Source organism: Acanthisitta chloris, unplaced genomic scaffold, assembly GCF_000695815.1.
Source record: "Acanthisitta chloris isolate BGI_N310 unplaced genomic scaffold, ASM69581v1 scaffold15004, whole genome shotgun sequence".
NCBI classification, from domain to species: Eukaryota; Metazoa; Chordata; class Aves; order Passeriformes; family Acanthisittidae; genus Acanthisitta; species Acanthisitta chloris.
Window position 1 is genome coordinate 11,903 of NW_008670010.1, and position 23,869 is coordinate 35,771.

The window sequence follows — 23,869 nt, forward strand, 5'->3', positions numbered from 1 at the left end:
TCACACCTGTTTCCATATGCTCAAGTTGTTTAAAATAGACCATTTTATTTTAAGTATTATAAAGCCAGTTCTGAAGGACATCACATCATAGACTTTAAATACAAAAGCATTAGATTAAGAAAAGTGACTTTCTGAATTCTGGGTGTGAGAAAACAGAAACTGACAATGACATATTAATGTGTCAATGGTGAATAAATACAAGAACTTAAGATCTGAACCACCAGCAATCTCATACATCATTCTCTCTTTTTTTTTAAAAGGATATAAAAGATTCAAATGTCAGAGCTATCACATCAGGAGTGTTTATAATGTCAAGTGATGCATGTTGCATACTCATATATTCCATTCATCAGTGAGAACCTGGGAAAATAATTATAGATGATGGGGCATGTTTCATGTGCAAATGGACATGAATTTGAAGTTAATTTGGAAGAAAAACATTTTCATATTGAAGTCTTAATAATTATTTTGTTCAGGCTGCATGAATCCATGCACAAATTATTTTGCATAAAGCTGGTGCTTCTAACAATAACCAGTATTAGTGTGATGCCTGGAGGGCACTGTCACCAAGGAGAACTTAGTCTTATGATATAATGTAGTAATTTGATAAAACTTGTTGTAGACTTGAGAGAGAATCAATCGCAAGAGAACCAGAGAGAACTGTAATTTTCCCTTTGCAGACATTTCTTGCAGTTCTGTTTCAGCTCATAGAATTAATGTTGTTATTTATAAAGTAAGGTTGCATTGTTTTCAGCCTGCTTTCCTAAGAAAATGAGGAATATGTGATCACACTCTCTGCAAATGCCTTCCCTGCACTCCTGACAGCTACCACCTTCAGAGACAATTGCAATCCAGATTGAAAGGAGGTAGAAGTTTCAAAGAGATTAAATTGCTAAAAAGCTTTTGCCCAGCTGTCTGGGCAGGGCAAAGATACCTAAATTAGTACTCCCTGTCAGGGAAAGGCAGGAAGAAATCAGCTGTCAGACAGTCTGTTTGGCAGAAGCCATCAGTCTCATCATCAGGAATGAGTTACTACAGCTCTTACCTTTTGTCTCATGCAGCCATGGCAAAGAGCCCAGTGAAAACATAGTGTTTTGCAAAAAAGTCAAAGGACACAAATCTCTGGGAGTGCTTATAAAATGATTTTGTTTCAGCTATTCTTTGAACTTCTAATTTTGCTCTGTGAAGATAACAAGATTTAATTCCAGTGCTTTTATAAAAGGTTAATTTGAAAGAACAGTAGCTGAACCCTGACAAAACCATCAAAATATCAAATTATTTTAATTTACAGATGTAATAAAATCAAGGTTGGTAGAGAACTTGTTAAGGAGGACACACATCTTGGGAATATTAAGCTGACAGAGGTGTTTCCCAGAGAACTTAATCCAATTGTGAGTACTGATTAGCGGAAATATTAGGTTAATACAAAGCAGGCTTTGTTCTTAATTGATCTGTATAGAACCCAGTCCTAGCTAGAAGTCTGTGTTCACACTTCAGATAGTAGGTTAAAGAACCTATAATTTACAGGAGAAATGTATGAATTCCAGGTCTTCTAGAAAGGTTACATTTTGTGTTATTTTCATTATTTTATTGATTAGTGTGAACAGAAGATAATGTGCTGTTTTCAGACTGGATAAATGTCATTTTCTTCATAGTAGCTGGCATGAGGCTGTGTTTTGGATTTGTGACCAAAACACTTTTGATAGTGCAGAGATCTTTTCATTACTGCTGAGCAGTGCTAGCACAGCGTCAAGTCCCTTTCTGCCTCTCACGCCACCCCACCAGTGAGTGGGCTGTGACTGCACAAGAAGTTGAGAGGGGACACAGCTGGGACAGCTGTACCCAAGTGTCTACAGGGATATCCCACACCATATGGCGTCATGCTCAGCATATAAAGCTGGAGAAGAAGAAGGAAGGGAGGGGATATTCATAGCAATGGCATTTGTCTTCCCAAGTCACCGTGATGCTTGATGGATCCCTGCTTTCCTGGAGATGGCTGAACACCTTCCCGTGGGAAGTAGTGAAATAGTTCCTTGTTTTGCTTTGCGCCTTCCTGTGGGAAGTCGTGAAATAGTTCCTTGTTTTGCTTTGCTTGCATGCACAGCTTTTGCTTTCCCCATTAAACTCTCTTTACCTCAGCCCACAAGTTTTCTCATTTTCACTCTTCCAATTATATTCCCCATCCCACTGGAGAGAAGTGAGCTAAGCAGCTGGGTGGTGCTTAGTTACTGGCTGGGGTTTAACCACAGCATGTTCATAGAGATCAAATAAGTTACTTTTACTGCATCAAATACCTTTTCTATTATAGGCAGGCAAAGGTTTTTGTTCTGTGGCTGCCACAGTCATTAGCAAGGGAAAGAAGAAAGAAAAGAAAAAGAGATAAATGAGGAGCGAAAATCGTTACTCCTGGAGCAGGCTGCTCAGTATTGCCTGGGCTGGCCTTGACAAGACCAAGCTCCCTGAATATATCAAATGTTATATTCCTTGAAATGACGACATAGAGGCCACATCCATCATTGGATCCTTCAGACGCTGTTTCTCCTGCCGTTCTGTATGACTTTGAGTACGTTGGAGAGGTCAAAGCTTTTCGTAATCAATTCCATTAGGTCTTCGTCTTTTTCCACACCAGTGATAAACTCTTCTAAAGTCAGTTCCCCTGAAAGAAAGTCATATACTCCTTAGGAACTGAGAAACCCAGCAATCACTCTCCATCCAACACAAGGCCATTCATGCCAGATTGAATCCCTTAGGAATGTTTCTGTTCTCTGCTGATACGCGAATGCAGGGAGAGTACTTGCGAATGTTTTCCCACTTTGCATCAGTCAGATCCTAGAAATCAGTCTCACTTTTTTTTCTGCTAAAACAGGTCAAACAATGCTTTCACTGAAGTCTGAGACAACTATAAGTGTTCTTGAATGTATGTAAAAGGGCACTAATGAAGCCTGTATCAAGGCTGAATTTAGATGTACAGACCAATGATCTCACTGAACTAATCAGAATTTATCTTATAGCTAGTTTTAACAGAGATTAGGGTGTGATTTGCTGAGGTTTACTAGGCATAGTTCCTGTGTTGACTACTATATCTCTTTTATTAAAAAGCAAGAACATTATTTTGTGTTCTTCCTCTTTTCCTGCTGTCTTCCTTGTCAGCAAAGGCCAGTTCTAGGCATGGGTCTATTTGCATAGTATGCAGGACCGTATACAGTTCTCTGTTAAAAGATTTTCCAGTAGGGTGTGATTTGCTGAGGTTTACTAGGCATAGTTCCTGTGTTGACTACTATATCTCTTTTATTAAAAAGCAAGAACATTATTTTGTGTTCTTCCTCTTTTCCTGCTGTCTTCCTTGTCAGCAAAGGCCAGTTCTAGGCATGGGTCTATTTGCATAGTATGCAGGACCGTATACAGTTCTCTGTTAAAAGATTTTCCAGTGATGCTGTTGTTTGCATAGTATGCAGAACCGTACACAGTTCTCTGTTAAAAGATTTTCCAGTGATGCTGTTTTATTTTGAGAGGGGAAACAAAGCTTGGGTTAATAAGAATAGCTTGATTCTTTCCTCTGAGAATGGTTTAAAGTTTCTTACTAAATTTACAACGAATGATTCACATTCATAATGAATGATTTTACACTAAAATAAGAAATTACAAGAGGCCAGGCAAAGAGGAATATAGCTGGATGAGTTAGTGCCCCAGGCTTCAGAGGTGCAGCAGTTCAAGTCGTGTGCACATCTGGTGAATGCTTAGCAAGCTGACTTTGGGCTGTTTTCAGATTTAAGTATGCCCTGTAGGGTTTTTTTGTGTTTTAGTTTTTGCCCATGGCAACCTTGGAAACTTCATCTGATGTGAAAAAAGGAAAATGATCAGTATTTGAAAAATGTGAAAACAACTTTTTACCCATGGTCAGTAAAGGCTGCTTTCTGTTTAGGCACGTGTCCTTGTTGCAGTGGTGACAGGCATGAGCCTGTTACACACTGTAGAAGAGGAAAGACATCATTTGACAGAAGTCCTGGCTCTTGGGCTTCAGTGAAAGCAGTAAGACCCTCTCCAGGGTCTGGCATACAGTGCCCTGAGGATGTTTGTACCTCCTCTTTCAACAGTAGATGATTGTATAACCATCCCAGGAGCAGAGGCAGAACAAACCACCTTTGTAAACTTGTATGCATTCTCCTGCTTTGCCACTCATCCACTCACTTCCTCTGGACTCTCCTCCTATCCCAGGCATTCCTCTTGGTTCCCCTCTCCTTCCCTCTGTATTGCCTTTGACTGAGGTCTTTGGGTGATGGGGGCTCCTGGACTCATCAGATCGACATGCTGCAGCATTTTCCTGCTTATTCAGGTCAACTGGTCTTTAATTCCTTCCTCTTAATCCCAGGTTGTACATTTCAAGGAAGCAATAGCAGTGTGCAAGCATACAAACCCCACTGCAGTTGCCAGTGAGATGTGGTTACACTAGCAGGCCCAACCTCACTGCGGCTGTGATGGACATCATATTTCCTTGAGCTAATGAAAATAAATTGCAAAACCAACAGGAGATTTGTTTTAAAAATTGTTCTTTACAACCATGGGATTATTTATCTTATTATAATCTAAGGAAAAGCATTGCAATTTATTTGTCTGTTTGCACTTTTCTTTAATAAGAAGCTACAGAGAGGCAGCATAGTTGAAGCTGAACTTGGTAAAACTTGACCTATTCCTCAGGTGGAGCAAGTCCCGCTGCTTTGGAGCAATTAAAAAACTAACTATGGAAAACAGTTTGAAAAGGAAATGTTATGAAGATAATTCTGAATAATTAATGTTCTGGCTTTTCCTTGCTAAAATATATGACACAAAAGTTACTTTTTGAGCTGATGGTCTAGTTCAGATAAAACTATTACTTGCAGTAAATGTATGGTCAAAGTGGGGAATAATCATAGAATTTGGGTTAAATGCTAGATTATGACTATGTGTCATTTGGAGTCCTTTGGTGATTTGTCTTCTCTTAAACAATGGGCCAAAGAGATGGAGAAAAAATCCTCCACTACTGCATCCTCCACATGCATCACAATTTTACTCTGATTATATATCACACATATTGTTTTTAAAAATTAACCTTCATACATGAAATAAGACCATAAAAACACCCCCCACAAAAAATGTCCAAAAATCCTGGATGTGACCTGACTTTGCTCTGTCATGCTTTCCTAATATTCCTAATTTGTCAATGATCACAACAATTGATGTAAAATGTAATTGCCAGCAGAAGTAGGATCTTCATGATTAGAAGTATGAGAGGAGACATTCACATGTGACAAGTTTCCTATTAGAAACAACTCTCAGTGAACTGAAGTTTTAGTTTCCAAATGCAAGTCCAATTGGCTTAATCTAGCCATCTTGAGTAGCATGTGTCTTAGTATGTGTTAACAGTCAGCCTTCAAGGGACATCCAGCATGGCATCCAGTCTTTAGAACATGCTAGAGCATGCAAAACCCTGCAGCTTAATTGGTTTTCTTAACCACTTTAGAAAGGTTAAGCCAACACTAATATATTAAGAAACCAAAACCCTCAATCACAATTTCATTCTGCTGTGCAGTCAGAGAACTAGCATTTTGGATAAACAGTGCAAGACCTCTGTTTTTCAGACCCTACTGCATGTAGTTCCTATGTCAGTTGATTTACAGTTCACTGTAAAGCTGAAGTAGTAGGGTAAAGAAGAACAGATTCAGGCTTTCAGCTAATCCAAACCAGTCAGTTCTTCAGTAGCATGTTTAACTCCCCTCTTGCAGCGGAAAATCCCTGGCAATGCCAACTAAAGCTAGATTCCTACCGTCATTGTTCACGTCTATCTTCTGAAATACCATGTTTGTGAACTCTTCAGCAGTCATGTTGGTGTAGCCATTAATAGCCTGGATAGCCTGAAAGCAGAAATGCAGAAAGTTCTTTCAGATTTTTTCTATCAAGTTGTGAAAACAATAACACTGGCAGTAGTAGTAATTGCAATGCAGCCCTTTAGTTCACCAAGCCTTTCAAAAATCACTAAATAAATAGCTTTTTCAAATAAAACTTCAGTAATGAGGATTGGAAATTTAATTAACATGACACAGCCTGAAGATTACAGACTAATTTACATATCTCTGAAGGTCTTCTGAAACCATGTGGCACCTCTGCTCTGTAACACACTTTAGATTCCACACTAGCATTTTTATCAGGCCCTAGAGAGTTCTGTGTTTTCAGTGTGCCCTATGGTCTGCGTGATTTAAATACAGTATTGTTTTTCACAGCTGAAAGTGCATGCAGAGAAAGCTGAAGCAATTTTCTATTAAGACATGTTTAACTTAGTAATCACAAATAAATCAGACCAACAGTCCCAGAAGTTGGCAGACTTTACTTTTCCTCCAAAGGAATTAAGAAAACCAAAAGTATCCCCTCTATTTATTTTTTTTTTTGTGGCAAAAGATTCAATATTTGGAGTAAAATAACAGGGTATTGAAATGGTGCATGGTTATCTGGAGGGAGTTTTGATGATTGATAATGATCTGCTGGTCCAAGGTTTGCATAGCTGGAGGGTCAGATAAAGTTTTAATAGGACTTCTGTGGTCCTAAATTAATGTCTCAGATATGACATATCTTTATGGACAAGCCCTTATTTACTGTTGCATAGTATAATCTGGAACTCTTAATGGCCTGTATTTTTATTCTTTTTTAGAGACTACCATTTTTAATCTAGCCTAGATCAAATGACTTAGGCAGGTTAAAGTTTAAGTTCTTGTACACCAAGAGAGAAGAAAACACACAGGGGTTTAAACTGGTTTTAAAACCAGGCAAATTGAAAAAGAAAACTTTAAATTGAAAGGATTTTAATTTTAATTCTCTTTTTGGATAAAACACCAGACAAAACACAATTGACTCATTGTCTCTGGGTGAAAAATGATGGAGAATATCTGCAAAAGAAAGATGTGATTAGTCTTAAACAAGGAGAAGTGTGGAAGATGCAGCCTCTCCTTCTACTGAAAGCTATTCTTTAGAAGGTGATCAACTTTGTATGTTTGACTTCATGGCTCCATCTTGTTCTGGTTCCTTTTCATTTGGGCAGCAGCTCTTGAAAGTCTCTAACAGTGACTAGCAAGGTACCAGCAGTTGTACAGAATCCAGGAGAAGTACATTCCTTGTTTATTATGACATTAAAACCCTATTTAGATTTGATGCTCCCTGCAGCAAAACTTTGATCTATAGTGAGTCATGTACATTTAAGAAGTAGTATTAAGTTATACATATTTTCAAGGAACCCTAACATACCTTGTGGATGAAAGCAGTTACAGAAGCGCACAATATTATTTCACTAGAGCAAGTTGAAAAATAAAAAAATAACTTTAAAGAAAGAATTGCACTGCTTCAGTTTTATGGGTTTGAAGTGGACCCATTTTCTGCAAAATTTTGACAGTGTTTTTACCCAAATATCGTGTCATGATTTAATGGTAAAATTATATTTCCCCAATTTAGTTTTCAAATAAGCGTAATGGCATTTGTAGCAAACAAATCTAAAAGCCTTTCAAAAAAATTAAAATATTGGAATATTTTGATGATATCTATATTTTTCTTGCAGCAAGCTCAGTTTGAGAAGCCCATTTTCCACAATAGACTGGCACAAATGCTTGTAACCATCTGTTTTATTCATTATGCTGCTGCAGTTCTACCCTGCCTTATAGTATAGTTTATCACAGTAATGTCTCTACTGTTTCTACAGTTTTTCACTTTCAGTAGTATTTTATCTGTAGAACTAAGGTTAAAAGTAAAATACTACTTTCAATAAGGAAGAACCTGGTGGCAGGAGTGTCACTAGCCACTGTAAATTCTGGTTTTACAACTGTAAAACAGGTAATGTACAGACAGTCCATTTACAAGACATGATGAACCACTGTTTCAGGGGCAGTGCACTATGTCAAATGCTGTTGCTATTGGTCATAACTTGCTTACCGCGAATATGCTTAATAGTTCTTTTTTGTCAATGCATCCATTTCCATCAGCATCGTATAGCTTGAAATACCATTTCAATTTTTGGTCAATTTTTCCTCGTATAACCAAATTTATTGCAGCTATGAACTCCAAGAAGTCTATAAATCCATCCTAAGAGAGAAAGAGAGAGAAAAAAAGAAACCTATTTAACAACATTGCTTCTCTGTTCATTCTGGCAATTGCACAGAAACAGGTCATCAAATTCACCATAATACACATTGATTTATGAAGCAGCTTAATGTAGAAATCTCCTGTGGTATTAAAAAAGGATGTGCTCAACTAGGAGAACTGTAGGAAGAGGTGTTAGCAAAGACGGTTTTGTTCTCCCCTGAAAGCTGAAGGCAATGGAGGTGAGGGGCAAATCTGTTCTGAGCAATCATTATTGACAGTTTGTGAGGAGAAAAGAAACAGTTTTGTTGCAGATTGCCACGTGCAAGAAAGGGAGTTTGGAATACCTAATTTGGTACTAATGAGGTATCTACAGTGGATTTGCTTACCTCCATATGGGTACTGCAGAACTACATATGATTTTCAATGCAACAGAGCTGTTCCAGATGTTATTCATCTGAGAGATCGTGTTGTAAGTGTTGCACATGGTAGCCAATAACCTGGCACAGACTCCAGGTACTGTGGTTTATCCATACAAACATCAGGTCTCTCTGATGAATATATTTTGCATGGGATATAAAGCCTTCAAGTCAAAAACTAGTCTCTAAATGTTGAGCATTGGGGATATTCACTGGAAAAAAATCATTTCGGATTGATTTAATTCACTATTTTCTGACTCATTCTCTGAAGCTACTGATAGAAGCTTGTCAAGGACAGGCCTTCAACAGTCATGTTCTTCTGTTTCTGTAAAAATGTGGTGAGGATGGAAGAAACAGTTGCTGAATTTGGAGAGTACTTGCTCCAACTGTTTCTCATGTGCATATAAAAAGAATTAACAGCTGGTAAATTTAGTCTTGTGATCTTTACGTTGGTCAGAAGCCAACTGCTTGGAAAACCTTGGAAAGACTGTCATCAGTTTCAGATGGCCTGTGACTGAAAAGAGAAGGTTGGATGAGCATCTAGTAGGTTTAACATGCTACTTATTTTTATTATCATATATCAACACACATCCTGCCAGTTGAGGTTTTGCAATCAGCAGGCATTAATCTCTCCTCAATACTGTCCTAAAGGAAGAAGTCCTGTAAAGGTGTGGTGTGACTCATTAAAATAGTCAGAATCATAGAATGAGTTGAGTTGGAAATGATCCTTAAGATCATCAAGTCCAACAGTTAACCCAGCACTTCCAAGTTCATCACTAAACTGTGTCCCTAAGTGCCACATCTTGTATGTCTTTTGAAGACTTTCAGGCACTATCAGTATATTTTGTTGACAGGAAACCAAACACGTAAGCACACAAGGAGTGACAACAGACAGGAATTTACAAGGGCTAGAAAATACTGAGATTGAGAGCTCTGCAGTTTATCTTCAGTTGAAAACAAACCAAAATGCCTAAACCCATCTCCACACATCTCTCTGCCTAGGTTCAGTCACAACAGATTGTGAAGGTGAATGTGAGTTCTCAAAGGCTGAACATATTTTTTTAAATAGGGGTCCATCCTCTTTGTTCTCTACTACATTCTCTTCTTAGATTCCTCACAGTTGTAGGGTCAGAGCTCCTAGCAGCCCCTTGTAGTGCTTGTTTTGCTTTCTGTGCAAGGCTGTTTGGCAGAGTGGCACCTAAGAGATAAATCCAATGTATTCAAACACTGGATTCAGCATACATGCAGTAGTGGTGGATTTATAACTTATACAGACTGACCATTGTTCACAGACATTCTGTGCAGGTTGTCTTGTGCTTGTTGGATTTATTCTAATTGCAATCACAGCAAATGCAGCAAAGGCAAAGACACCATTCAGTGACTGTTTTGGATTAAATGAAATTTGACAGCAACTGCATGTAATTTTCAAACAAAATTAGGCCCAGTATTAAAAGCTGATGCTTTACCAAAAATGACATGTCACGCACCACAAATTTTATGCTTCTTTTTGGCACACTGGCTTGAATTTCAATTTTGTAAGTATTATTTCAAGAATAATCTCATAATGCCCCCTCTTGGAGAGGCAAAATTTATTTTGCTGATTACATTTCTGTCATCTGATTTGATATATCTGTTAAGAATGTGGTTAAATGCATTTCACATTGCTGCTTTCTTATTGCATTTCATACTGCTTATTGAAACTACAGATTAAATCTAGGATTGCTGGATGTCCATGACCAGATTAATTTTCTTCTTTCTCCCTTATATTTCACTTGGGATTTTGGAAAATATATTTTGTTAGCTTTCTTTCTACATCTTGGTGTCACTGTTGTTGCTCTGACAAAACACCAGAAGTTGGGACAATATAAAATTCGGCTTAATGTGTTTGCGTATGTAATTCTGATCTGGTGGATTATATGGCCTGCCCCAGACAGGACAGGACTGAAGACCAACGTGAAAAAAACCCCACCTCTAAAAAACACCTGAGAGAAATTGTAATTGCCAGGAAAGCCCTAGCCACATTCTGTAGTCATGCAAAGACCACGTAGTGACATATTAACCAGCAACCAGTGCCCCAGGAATACTGAGTAGGTAGACATGCTTGTCTGCATGATATGGAGCCAGAAACATTGCATAAAAGCATTGATGATAAATGTACTGGTTCTCCTTTCTACAACAAAACCTGTATGTTGTAGGTGGAAAATAAAACATTTATGTGATGCAGAGGGCTATAGTGATCTTGTTGCACATAAACAGTGCTTTCTCAGATAAACAGAAATACTTCACTTTTTACACGAGTATCTCAAAATAGTATATTAAATAATGAAAAAAATCATAACAGTAACCTATGAAGATAATCCTGTGGTTCTGTGAGTACAACAAATAATGCAACAAATGTGTTATGATGTTGTTAAAAGAATACTGCTGTGATGATTTACCCATCTGCTGCTCTATAATCATTCACAATAAAATTACCTAGGAAGGCCCTTATGTGTCTCTGGGCTCTGTAAAACATCACTACATGCAGCATGCACAGTGAAGCATCTGTTGCTCATTACGAAGTCATTAATTCACAAGCAAAGGGCTACTGTAAAATTAATAAAATAAAAAATGGCAAAATATAATTTAAAAACAACCCCAACAACATAACAAACAGAAGTGATTACCACTGGTGGAAGACATAAATAATTTACTTTTGATGCTTTACTCTGTTATTGTCAAAGGGTAAATTGCTAATATTTTTATTAAATGGAGTTAATGTCAGTGAAACCTACTTATTCAGTGGCTTAGGATATAGGACAGATTTGGGCGATGGATACATTTGTTTTGTGTGAAGGTTTCTTTTCCATGTCTGTATGGTGCTGGTCCTGCCTTCCTCATCTGTAGCACATTGCACTGGGATCCCATGGGCATCTCTAGGGGCAGTGAAGTCCTGCACTCTCCCCTACCCAAACAGGCAGAGGCAGATGGGGTCAGCTCACAAGGTACCCCTTGAAAATAGAGGGGCAGAAATCTCCTAATGTGGTTCTGAGGAGTGGGCTGAAGAGGTATTATAAAAATGGGTTCAAAACTTCTTTTGTATGCCACAAAGTCTTCTGGACTTTCTTCTATACATAGTAGGGTTAATAAAAACAGCCCCCTTTTTTTTAATCCTTTAACAACTTGACTGGATGCGCTAGAAGCTCAAGGACACATTAGTGTTATGCATGTGTTTGTGCTCTTTGATACTCTGCTTTTGTAACTTGTTTTGCTTTCACTGATGAGTGATTTTTTTAAGCTGCTTGCAGGAGTTTGATTCACACAACAAAGACAAAAGGAGACTCCAAAAATGGAAGGAGAATTTGCCGATTGTATGAAATTGGTTCTTAGGGCCCTGACGGCACCACCAACTCTGAGTCCCCCTGCCTAGGGCCCAGGGCCCGTTTCAGTTTTTCATTAGTTACTGATGTCTCGGGGAGAAAGGAATTTACTTTTATCTTTTTTTCTGAGATGTATTTGCTTCAGAATGTCAGTGTCTGTGCCGTCGCAGGAGGCTGCTCACTGGTTTTGGGTGAGGATGGAGATGTGTGCCCTCTGAAGGCAAAGCCAGGCAGTGAGGGACCATCACATTACACAATGGCCATTAATGCCTAAGCCTGGAGTTGTGGGAGGGCATTACCCCTTCTTTGGTTCCCAGAATAACGTTGCTAATCTTCACAGATCCTTAAAAAACTCTTACAACTTCAAACTATGGAGATTAAAAATAATTGACTTGTCATATCTGAATACACAACTGATCTGAAACAGCATGGCTATCCAAGGCTGTGCCAAAGTGATCTTAACTTGATGTTTTGGCTGTCTAGCTCTTACCTGAGAGTGTTTTCCTAGCACTGACAATGCTATGGAGATAGTCAGCCATCTCCTGCCACACACGATGCCTACCTGTGGAAAGAGACTGTTTCTGTCCCTGCAAAACCCTACGGTGAGTGAGCTCATCATCTTACTTGAGGACTCTACCAGAAGTCTATACACAATAAGCGGTGTCTTGTTTCCAAAATTTGCTCCTGAAAAATTTGCTCCTCTAAATTCAATCTGACACCAGGAGAATAGCTTAAATGATTTATCAGGATTAAGAAGCGTGCAAATATAGATGGTCCAGGTATTTCAAACCTAGAGCTTAGGCCATTAAGCCATGTTCCTTCTCCACCCCCGGTCTTTCAGAATACTACTTAAACCTCTTAAGCAGAGCGAGGAGGCACAGGTCAAACAGCTCAGAATAACTGTGAAATTTATAGTTAATCCTATGTGCTTCTCTCTTTCTGGACCTGATTTCAAATATAGTGCTGCTTTCTCTGCCCTCAGAAAACTCCAGGAGAGTTCATTTCACTCTGTTTCATCTTCCCCCATTTTGTAGACATGTAGAATGCTAGAATAGTTTAGGTTGGAAAAGACCTCCAAGGTTGTTGAGTCTGATCGTCCTTGCTTTGTTTTTTGCTTCTGAATACTTTCAGCTATTTCTCAAAGGTTGCATATTCATTATTGAAGAAATACAGAACTACCTGTAACTCTATTACTTTGACACATCCCTAAGGTCTTATATTGGAGTTTGGGGCTTGGACAGAGCTGCAGATGATATACAGGCTATGGTTGGAATCACCAGTTTTGTAAGTAAACAAAGTTGGCATTTGTCATGGGGTGGGGGAGACCTCAATGAGCAAAGGCTATTAGATAAGGATGAAGAACAAAGCAGGGAATTAGGAGCTGCAGATTGTTAAGTGGTTATGTAATCATTGCACACCACTGTTACGTAAAGAGATCAGGCTGTATTGACCAGACTGTTACACAAGGTTCTGCTTTGCCCAGATGAAGAGGACCTGTGAGATTGGGGATTTAGAAATTACCTGGACCTTTTTGGTGGAGAAGTTGGAAATGCAGAGCCAGCTACAGGCCCTGGCTCTCAGACTTTTAGGCCACCCTGGTAAAACCTGGTGAAGTCCAAATGGGCCCTGGCTCTCAGACTTTTAGGCTACCCTGGTAAAACCTGGTGAAGTCCAAAATGTTAAGATCACAAACAATTTTATTTCCTTAGAATTAATAACTACCCCCAACTCCCTGCCATAATTCATGATTTTCTTTCAAGATTACTGGAGAAGCAGGGAGACAGGGAAGTACCAAGGCATTGGACTGGATCCTCTGCTCAGCCTGCAGCATGGCACAGCAGTGCCTAGGGAAGGCTATACTGAAGAGACCTAGCCCTCTTCTATCCTCACCTGGATGGTGGGGTTTAGCTTTCTGCATTCCTAATTTTGAGCTTCTGCCGGTGCTTTTAGCAGCATCTTTCACAACTTAAAACAAAGCAATAGGCAAGAGAGGAAAAAACTTAAAAAACATAGCCATGACAATGTAGCACATTTCCCAGCAAATATTTTGCTTATAATTCAAGCAAATTTTTCTTGTTTGACAAACCCAAGAATGTAGCAGGACAAATCTCCAGAAAAAGCACTTTGAAGACATACGTATCTTTTAGTAGTAAAGATGCTCTATTTGGTAGATTATTTCAGGTACTTCTATATAATGCTTTTAGAATCTCAAGGGATGTATGCAAGAAGACTCTTAAAAGTTACACACATACACTATCATTCCCTAAACTACTTGGTATTATGAGATAAAGGACCTCAGGGAAGGAAGAAGTTAATACTCTCTGTCTTCTTTACCTAGTAGGCATTTTTTTTTATTTCTGTAAAAATGGGAGAACATGTTCAGTCACAAGAAAGTAGTTACTAATTTTATTGTTATTACATGAGTTTCCAGCCAGGTTAGTTAACACAGATCATCCAATTTCTGCTGCATTTTTTTCTGCAATAAGTATTTTCGAAGTGTGGCTCACCAACAATATTGTAACCAACAAATGTGTGAATCGTGATTGCATTTTGTTTTGAAAAGTGTGGCTCACAAACAATATTGTAACCAACAAATATGTGAATCGTGATTGCATTTTGTTTTGATGTTGGAAAGCAATGCTTAAATGATAAAAGGGGAAAAGATGAAAATGTAAACCTAGAGTAGACTGTAACTCCTCTATTCTTAATTAATAAGGGAATAAAAAAAAAGACCATTGTGCTTTTAAAAAATACTTAAAATTTCTTTAAATAGAAGAAGCAGATTCCTGCACTATTTCATATTAAAACTACTTTCCCCTTCATCTACATCATAATTTAACAAGTAATATGTAAAAGTAATTATGATTAATTGTACAAAATTAATGTGCATTCCCTATTCACACAATGTGACAAAATTACAGTGATATCTGGTAATGATAGTAATATACTCCAAAGGCTTTTTAAGCTCAGTGAAAGCTGCAGAGTACATGCTAATTTGTTTACACTTACATAAAATTTTCAAACAAATTGTTGTTAGAAAGGTGTAGTTGCTTCAGTTTGATTTATTATTTTTGTTCATGAGTAACTGGAGGAAAGAACTCTGAACCCATTTTTTTGCTTTAAATACAGCCAGGGACTGTAGGAACAGAGGTAGCATAGCTCAATGGGAGATTGTGTGAAGTTTATTTTTAAATAAAATTGAACTTCATAATTTCTTTATATTCCTCCCTTTCTATACTGACTCACGTTGAGTTTTGCTACATTTGTTTCTGCAAGGCATTCAGTAAAAATATATGTGGTACACATTTAACCCATATAAAAAAAATAAAATTGTTAAGCCAAACAATCACTTGGCCAAATGTCTGAATTTTTACTGTCAATACTTTTGCCACTGAATTTTCTGTATCCCACACAGTGATTAATTTTCTCTATGTCTTTTGTGCAACCAGTTGGCATTACAGCTTCATACAGAACCTATGGGCAGGGTGTCTTAACCTGCAGATCTCCAGTGCTGTGTCTTACTGTGAAAGAGGACTCCTTACAGTCATGTGCCAGAGCATTGGTGGATGTAGGACATCTGGCCTTGTGTCACACATAAACTATGTCTTTGGTACTGGCATACTCTCCTGTGTGATGGATCTACTGCCCAAGTGAAGCAAATCTCTATTGCAAATGCAGTGAGCCCAGACACACTACACACAGCTGGCAAGGAGAGGGCTGTTCAGTGGGGTGAGAGCACTCTATAGTGTGCACCATGAGTAGCACTATCCCATCTCATGGATTAATCCAATCCAGCTAAGCATCAAGACCGTGTGATGCAAGGAATATTCAACTGGAATATTATGTAAAAGGACTTGTCTATATTTTGGAATTTTGATTTCAAATAGAAAAATTGCTTGGAAATTCAGATTACCCTTTCTGAAATGCAAAAAAAAAAAAAAAAGGCACAAAAAAAGCCACTGAATTCTGCAATGCTGTAACAGAAATCTGAGACAGACATCATTTTAATGTCACATGCAAAGAATTTGCCTTCCATGCTTGATGGTGGTGTGCCTCTACTGGGCCTTTTTTTACCCCTGGTCTCAAACGTTTAGATCATAAGTCAAAACTCACAATATCAAATTCTGTAGTCAAGAATTCAACTGTACTTATATTAAGCAAGTGAAGATTTTAATGATAATGTAGACTTTTAGCTGCTAATGATACATTATTATAGCATAAGTTTGTACTATTACAGCAGTAAGTCCTGTGCCAAGCCACTAGAAAGCAAAATTAAGATTATGAAATTGCACCAAAAATTGTGGGAAGTCCTTACAAAGTAACAGACTCCCTTTTGGACTCAGTATATAAAATTGAATGCAAAAACGTCTGAAGGTAGTTAAGAAGGATAAAAAAGACATTTCTTAAGAAAGTCTATAAACAGTGTTTCATGCAGCCAGGTGAAATATTCATAGAACAAATTTCCATTCCATGGAATTTTTATAAGGGTACTACACCTTTCAAAGGCACTTAAGCATGCTGAGAAAAATGATATAACTACTATTCATTGAACACAAAAAAAGCATAATTTAAGAGTTATTTACAGTAATCAGGCTAGTTACTTTAAATTTGAGATAATTTTATGCAACATTACTCCAAATTGAAGAGAAGCAAATGCTTTGGCTTTGTTGGTTTTGTTGCTTTTGTTGGGTGGTGTCTGAAACTAATGGGAAAAGGATTTGTACATGTCACTTCCAAGAAGTCCAACTATTTCAGGAAGTAAGAGCTGTGGATTTTTGTTACTTCTGGCAAAAGAATTTTTTCTGGCTAACAGATATCTTGAGTCTTATTTTCTTCAAGCCTTTGGTTAAGAAGTTGGTTAATTTTTTTGACAAACAGGCTTTTATTGCTGACTAAAATGTGATAGCTATGACTGTCATGAAAAGAAAAGTTTTCTAAGCATTTCTTGTTGCGAAGACTAATTAGAGGCAATTATCAGAGTGAAAAAGGCTTCAAAACTACAAAAAGTAAGAGTTAGACTTCTCTGGGCAAAGTGGTAGTGCTGTCTACATGTGCTGGGCCAACACAAGATCCATGGAAAAAGAATAACATAAAATATAGCCTGCCTTGCCACAATATCATCTTATATGGCTCTTGGCCCCAAAGTGTCGTGTGTAATCATAAAATCATAGAATGCTGAGGGATTGGAATGGACCTTGAAGATAATCTAGTCCCAACCACCCCTGCCAAGGGCAGGGACACCTCCCCACTAGATCAGGTTGCTCAAGGCCTTATTCAACCTGACCTTGAGCACTGCCAGGGTTGGCAACCTGTGCCAGTATCTTAACACCCTCAGAGTAAAAAAATTATTCCTAATATGTAATCTAAATTTCCCCTCTTGCAATTTATACCCATTATTCCCTGTCCTATCACTACCGTTCCGAACAATGAGTTCCTCTCCAGCTTCCTCATAGGACCCTGCAGATACTGGAAGGTCTCCATGCACCCTTCTCTTTTCCAGGTTGAATGGCCCCAACTTTCTCAGACTGTCTTGATAGGGAAGGTGCTCCAGTCATCTTGTCTGCTTTGTGGCCCTCCTCTGGACTTGCTCCAACAGTTCTATGTCCTTTTTATGTTGGAGGCACCAGAATTGTACACAGTACTCCAGGTGGGATCTCGCAAGAACAGAGCAGAGGGGAATAATCACCTCCTTTCACCTTCTGTCCACACTCCTTTTGACACAGCCCAGGTGTTGCTGCTGCAGCCTTATTGCCTTGGTTAAACTGGCTGGTTAGAGCAAGCTAAGAAGAGTGCACTTGTCCAGAAAGGCATTTAAGGCTGAAGTCACCCCTAGAATTATGTGTGTTGCTGAACTTATGTTTGCACAACTATTCAAAGACTTAGGATACCAAAGAGGAAATTTGTTTAGGAAAGTCTGGGAAAATATTTCTCTGATTATCATTCTTACTCTCCCTGCTTTGGATAACTATTAACTATTGCACCCAATTTTATTGTGTCAACCTTGGTAATGCCTGCAAACACGTTAAGGATGCAGCAAACTGGCTAAGCAGTTACTTAGACAGCCTGACAATCCATATCACAGAATCATAGAATTTAGGGGTTGGAATGGACCTTACAGATCATCTATCCCCAACCCCCCCCTGCCATGGGCAGGGACACCTCCTCACTAGATCAGGTTGCTCAAGGCCTCATTCAGCCTGGTCTTGAACACCACCAGGGTCAGGACAGCCACCACATCCCTGGGCAACCTGTGCTAGTGTCTTGCCACCCTTACAGTAAAAAAACTGTAATTTTGTATTATCTAACCTAAACTTCCTCTCCTTCAGTTTGAACCCATTACCCCATCTCCTATCACTGCAGTTCCTAATAAGGAGTCTCTCTCAGGCTCCCCTGAAGCCCCTTCAGATATTGAAAAGTTGCTCTGAGGTCTCCATGCAGTCTTCTCTTCTCCAGGCTGAACAGCCCCAACTTCCTCAGCCTGTCTAATCACATATCATCATAAGCCTGTCTTCATAATCACATATCATCATATCACAATGGCTCTTTCCAGTTCAGAAGACACATCAGAGCAAGACAGCCTGAGAAAGGAAGCCCAGCTGAAGATGAAATTTTCCACCAGAGAAGAGTTAACAAAGATGCCCTGAGCCATTATAAGTAATCCTGCAAGAGGTGGAAACACTTAAGATTTAGGTTCCAGGTAGTTTTTGAAGAATTGCTCACTAACACTCATTTTATTTTTTGCTTTAAGAGCTCTTCATACCTTCTGTAAGCCTGTGGAAGGCAGCTAAAACATAGTGCTAGGTTTCCATTGCATAGTTGAGCCATGTCAGTCTTTTACAAAATAATGTCTTCACTAGAATCTCTAGACTAATTGCCTTGTATTGGTGAAAATAATATTCCTCTGTCTCTCAAAATTCTTAAGAATGGGGGAAAAGTGGAGGGAGAAAACAATTGAAAGTCAAATGAAGAATATGTTACAATAATTGACAAAACACCTCTGAAAAATAATATTTTTCAGTGAACATTTGCACACTTTTCATGGAATATGAGGTTCAACCACTGCTTTCATAGAGAATTTCATGGCCAAATGACTCTCATGGCAGCACCAAAGAATATATAGTCTATTACAACACCAAAGAAGATATACTTGGCTAATCACATTAATGTCCCTGTAACTAAAGAAGATAACATCTATTTATATCCAGAACACGAAATCAGATGATGAAAAGTCTACCTGAAAATTGGAACTATAAAGACACAGCAGGACAGGGAGGAAGGAACTAGGATGAGAAAAGTAAGAGAGGTAGTTTGCCTCCCAAGACTTCTCAGCATTGTGCAAAGTACAAGGAGTGAAAGGAGACAATTATTCTTCAGGGGGAAAAAAGAAAAAGAAAAGAAAAAGATCTAGCTTGAGATTTAGTTTACATTGCTATGTAGTCATTTTGACACACAACAAAGTTCTATTGAAGCAACACATTTTTGCATTTCTTATTATCTGTTCTATATCAAATAGTCTTTTTAAACTTTCTTCTTTATATTTTAAAATGGATTCCTTTTAAAATCTTTTTTTTTATCATTCTAATCTGCATAATTATGTCAGATGAACTCTAGTTTTTCAGAGAACTACTTTAAATTTTAAATGAACATCACAAACTAGAAAGATGATTAAAGATTGACATCAGCTGGTGGGTCCTTAACTAAAGATTTCTAAAACTGTTTGCTGCAGAGTGCCCATTTTTGTGTATCTACCATCTTTATTTCTGCATAAGAAGTGTAGCAGAAAATACTGCTCTCTGTTGTGGTCTGTCCGATGCTTTATGAATGTTAACAGAAAATCCTTGAACTTGCATAATTTTCCTTCAGTGCCACATACCTATTAATCTACTTTACTCTTCACAGTAATCCTAACTTTTGAAATCCGATTTTCTTACAAAGCAACAGACACTTATTCCTGTAGCTAGTTTCAATTAATGCCAAAAGAAGCAGTAAGAGAACTACAATAGAAGCATCTCATTTTTAGTACATAGCTTCACAAGTTAAATGGCTATACAAATCTTGTCCTTCACAGGTCCTAAGAACCTAATCAATCAATCAATTCTCCGAGTGTTTAATTTTTATTTATAGTGGTGGCAAAACCTATCTGCAAGCCAATGGAAGTGAATGACAATGATCTGGGTTTCTGATTTAGAGAAAGAAGATATTTTAGAATAAGTGTTAAATAGTAGCAGTGCTGACTGTAGAATTTTCCTTAGTTCTGCTTAAGAGTGACTAACATGTCCAATATATTATGGATACACCAGACATTATTTTTCTAGATATGCTTTCTCCTTTAACAGTAATGGAACCTCATTTTGATGGATATAATCTCTCTGAAATATGATGCATATTCTCACAGAAAACCAAATATCCATCAGTATAGTTGGCAACTACTGAAGTATTTTAGAGAAACATAACTGCTTGCTCTCTAAAATTCATCAGTATGCTGCATGAACTAGGACTGCATGCCAGTTATGCATGGACTGAGATGCAGAGGGAACAAAAAAACCACGAAGAATTAAATTTCCTTAGATGTGGTTGCAGATTTATCATTTTTGTATTACAAATAGCTTAAGGATGAAGAAGACAGAGATAATTTTTCCCTAAAAAGGGACTCTTTTAAAATCTAATAAAGGGGATCCTTTAAAACAATGAACTCAGTTGCACTTGTATTTTAATAAACACGTTACTTTTGAAGGTTTTCATTGGAAAGCTGCGGCAAAAGATAAACCTACCATTTATTATACTGCCAATGTCATTATATAAATAATGCTTACAAGTATTAATGTATGAGTCATCAACAAAATGTTTGCTGAAATGCTACCTCCTGCACTCCTTGTGATAATCTCAAGGAAAGTTAACTTTGTAATTACAGTTCTGAATGTTCAGCGTCTTTATTTTTCACTGGCACTAAGAATGATGAAGAACAACTTTCAAACTTCACTTGCATATTTGTTTGTTTGTTTATTTAATTATTAGTAAAGCATCCCACAGAGGTCAAGGAGGGGCTGAAAAGTCTTCACATAAAGCTGTTGTTTTCAAGAAACATTGAAAAATTATAGACATCTGTGTACTTGGTGTATAAAGTCATTTAATTATGAAACACACCAGAAGTGGTTAGCATTTATTTAGTATGTTCCCGAGAAGAAAGATTTTAGATATAGCCTTTGTCACTAACCTCCCATAGAAACAGGCCCTGACTGAAAACAGGTTATATAACTCAAACAGGTACACTCTGTTCAGCTGGAGGTATGAATACCTGTACAGTACTGTGCCCTGATACATGTAAGTGTGGGAGATAACTGAGTTTAAGAAGCCTTACAGCCACAGCAGCATTGCCTCTTTGCATGGTAAATTAGTGCAATCCCCTGAGCTTATGTGGTCCACCTGCTGCCAAGACCAGATGTGACCTCAGTTTCTACATGACATCAGATTGCTCTGTGAAGATGTAGCCTTCCCTGTCATATGTTCACTGACCATAGTAATTTCCAATGGGGAGATGAACTACTCTATTATCTCCAACCAAACGAAATCCAGGAAATGATAAGGTTTGGCTTGCAACTGAATGCCTGTTGGTATTTGTATGGACAAATTGAGTGGAACAAGCTTTGTCTGGGCTTTCAATCTATCATGAATTATCAAAAAACCTACCATGCTGCCTTTAATTCCCTTTAACTAGGCTAGTGAGAAGGTGAAATGCACTTCACAATTACCTCCCCCTGCCCCAGTCCTATTGACATCCTGTGAGGTTGATGTTCCACACCTTACATGCTAGAGTTTTTAAACTGGGCACACATGAAACACAGAGGAAAAAGTCTATGCACCTTTCAAGAGTGTTTTATCATCTTATTCTATGATAGAATGCCTCCAAGCATGGATGTCCTCAGCTTAACTCAAGAGGCATTAGGCTGCTATAATTGGAATTGTAGATTAATCTCAGGGCTATCCCTTTAGCAGAGCTTTCTGAGTAGGTTCCTATTTTGAGAAAATGGAAGCCTACATGAGAAAAATGTTTTATGCTGAGGGTAGAAGACCATATTAAATGACTCAAGTTTTCCATAATGAGTTTCTTTACATTTAGATCAACTGTAAACTGTCCCCAAACTATGTGCTTTTAAATATAAGCTTCAGCAATAGAAGTCATAGCAATTATAAACTGTAAAAGCACTACTGTTAAGCCAGGATTAGAGAAGGAAAAAATCAGGCCATATATCTACAAAAAGTCTACTAAGGGAAGCACGGGAGAAGGTTCAAGTTTGCTAGCCATCAAGCTATAACAGCACTTCTATTAAGAGAAAGGAAATAATTTCTATCAAGAACTCTTGTATACTTTACCACTCACTGGGCTAATGGCCCCTTTATTAGAAATCAAAAATGAGACAAAAATACAGTAGCAAAGGAAACAAGATTTCACCATATGTACTGAAGAAGTTGTTATAGTACTGAAGGAACTTAATGTGGACATAAACTCAAATGAACAAATTATTTCTGAATTTGTTCATTATGTATGCAGCCACTTACATCCATTAAGTTCTGTGTCTTGGGGATGAAAGATTCTCATCTGTTTAATACTGCGCAGTTCCTAAATGTTCTACATAATGTCGTGGAAGGATATTGACCCTTTATTTGTACAATCATAGCTGCCATTTCAGAGCCCACAGTGTGATATTCCCTGTCAGCCATCCATTGACCACTCTTCACACATCTGTACTTAGCTAAAATCACTTTTTAGGATCAAACCCTATATTTTTTCAAAACAATCCTGGGGAGGAAAAAAAGCTGTAGAAAGGTTATAGGACAAAAAGTGAATGCATGGAATAAAAAGATCCTCTTATTTTACCTCATCAACAGCATACATTGTTCCTTTTTTCTGCCCTGAGAAGCTGATCTGTTGCCACTGTATTCCTAGTTTAATCACACAAAAAACATCACAGCCTTATACTTGAAAAATGTTTGATTGATGCTTTTTGATTCTAAAAGTATTTCGTAAACCTAGTGGTCATTAGCCTTGGTAATAAAGGGAAAAAATTAAATTTATGGAAACAGAATGCTGTTAACAATGTTGGAAAAAGAAAAATTGCTGTACGGTAACAGGAATACAATTGTTATACTGAACAGATATTAAAATACAACAAATCTTGTAAAGACCTGTAAAAAATTGTTGAGGGCTCAGGGTATAAATTGCATCTTAAAATGTTCCTTTCCTTTTTTTCTTTTTTTTTCCTTAATAAAAATGTTTGCGGGTCTCAAATGTGGCAGTTTTAGTTTTGTTTGCCTGACATGCTTCCCCAGCAAGGCTGATCCTCTCAATACCTAACATAACTTTATGAATTCTCACAAGCTAGTGATCAGCATAGACCTCTGAGCTTTGGTGCACTATAGCTTAATTCCCAGCTCTGTGTTGCTTAATACCCAGTCCTCTACTTTGTCTTCCTGGGACTTTATTTTGTCATTTTTCTGATAGCTTGGAAACTGATCTACAGGTTGGGATGTCCTTGATAACAGCTGTTCAACTCCTCATTACAGAGACAGTTGAAACTTTCAGCAAACCTAGGTAGGAAACCTGAAAAAAAGGATATCTGTAGGAACGGGAAGAGGTACTATGCTAAGACACCATCCGAACACACATGGCCTTCTCTGGAGGAAGGTCTGCATTCCAACCCACCTAATTTGCTGTAATCAGGCAGACTATCCCTCACTGGTTTGGTATCTGTGACCTTAAGCATTACTCTTCATTTGGTAGTCTGTTTGGTCTTGTATACTGTGCATGATCTCCTCATCTGAGTTACTTTTTCCTCTCTGCCACAGTTTCAACATAGAACTTTGAGACAATCTGTCTATCTACACTGCTCTTCATCTTCTGTTAAGTACAGACCATATTTCCCCTCTGTCTAACATTGTTGTAAAACACATTAACTTTGAGCCTACCTATGTTTTAATATGCTTATATACGAGCACAGA

The 23,869-nt window shown here is 38.0% G+C and overlaps 1 protein-coding gene across 1 annotated transcript in view; it reads right to left on the bottom strand.

The window, feature by feature from the left end:
- Window positions 1-2,525: 2,525 nt before the first annotated feature.
- LOC103801125 (guanylyl cyclase-activating protein 1-like) overlaps window positions 2,526-23,869 on the bottom strand; it is a 38,009-nt gene continuing 16,665 nt past the window's right edge. The window contains exons 2-4 of the mRNA XM_009073530.1: window positions 7,948-8,097; window positions 5,801-5,888; window positions 2,526-2,656 (exon numbers count right to left, since the gene is read on the bottom strand). Of these exons, the coding sequence (XP_009071778.1) occupies window positions 2,526-2,656; window positions 5,801-5,888; window positions 7,948-8,097 (369 nt within the window). The remainder of the gene's footprint in view (window positions 2,657-5,800; window positions 5,889-7,947; window positions 8,098-23,869) is intronic.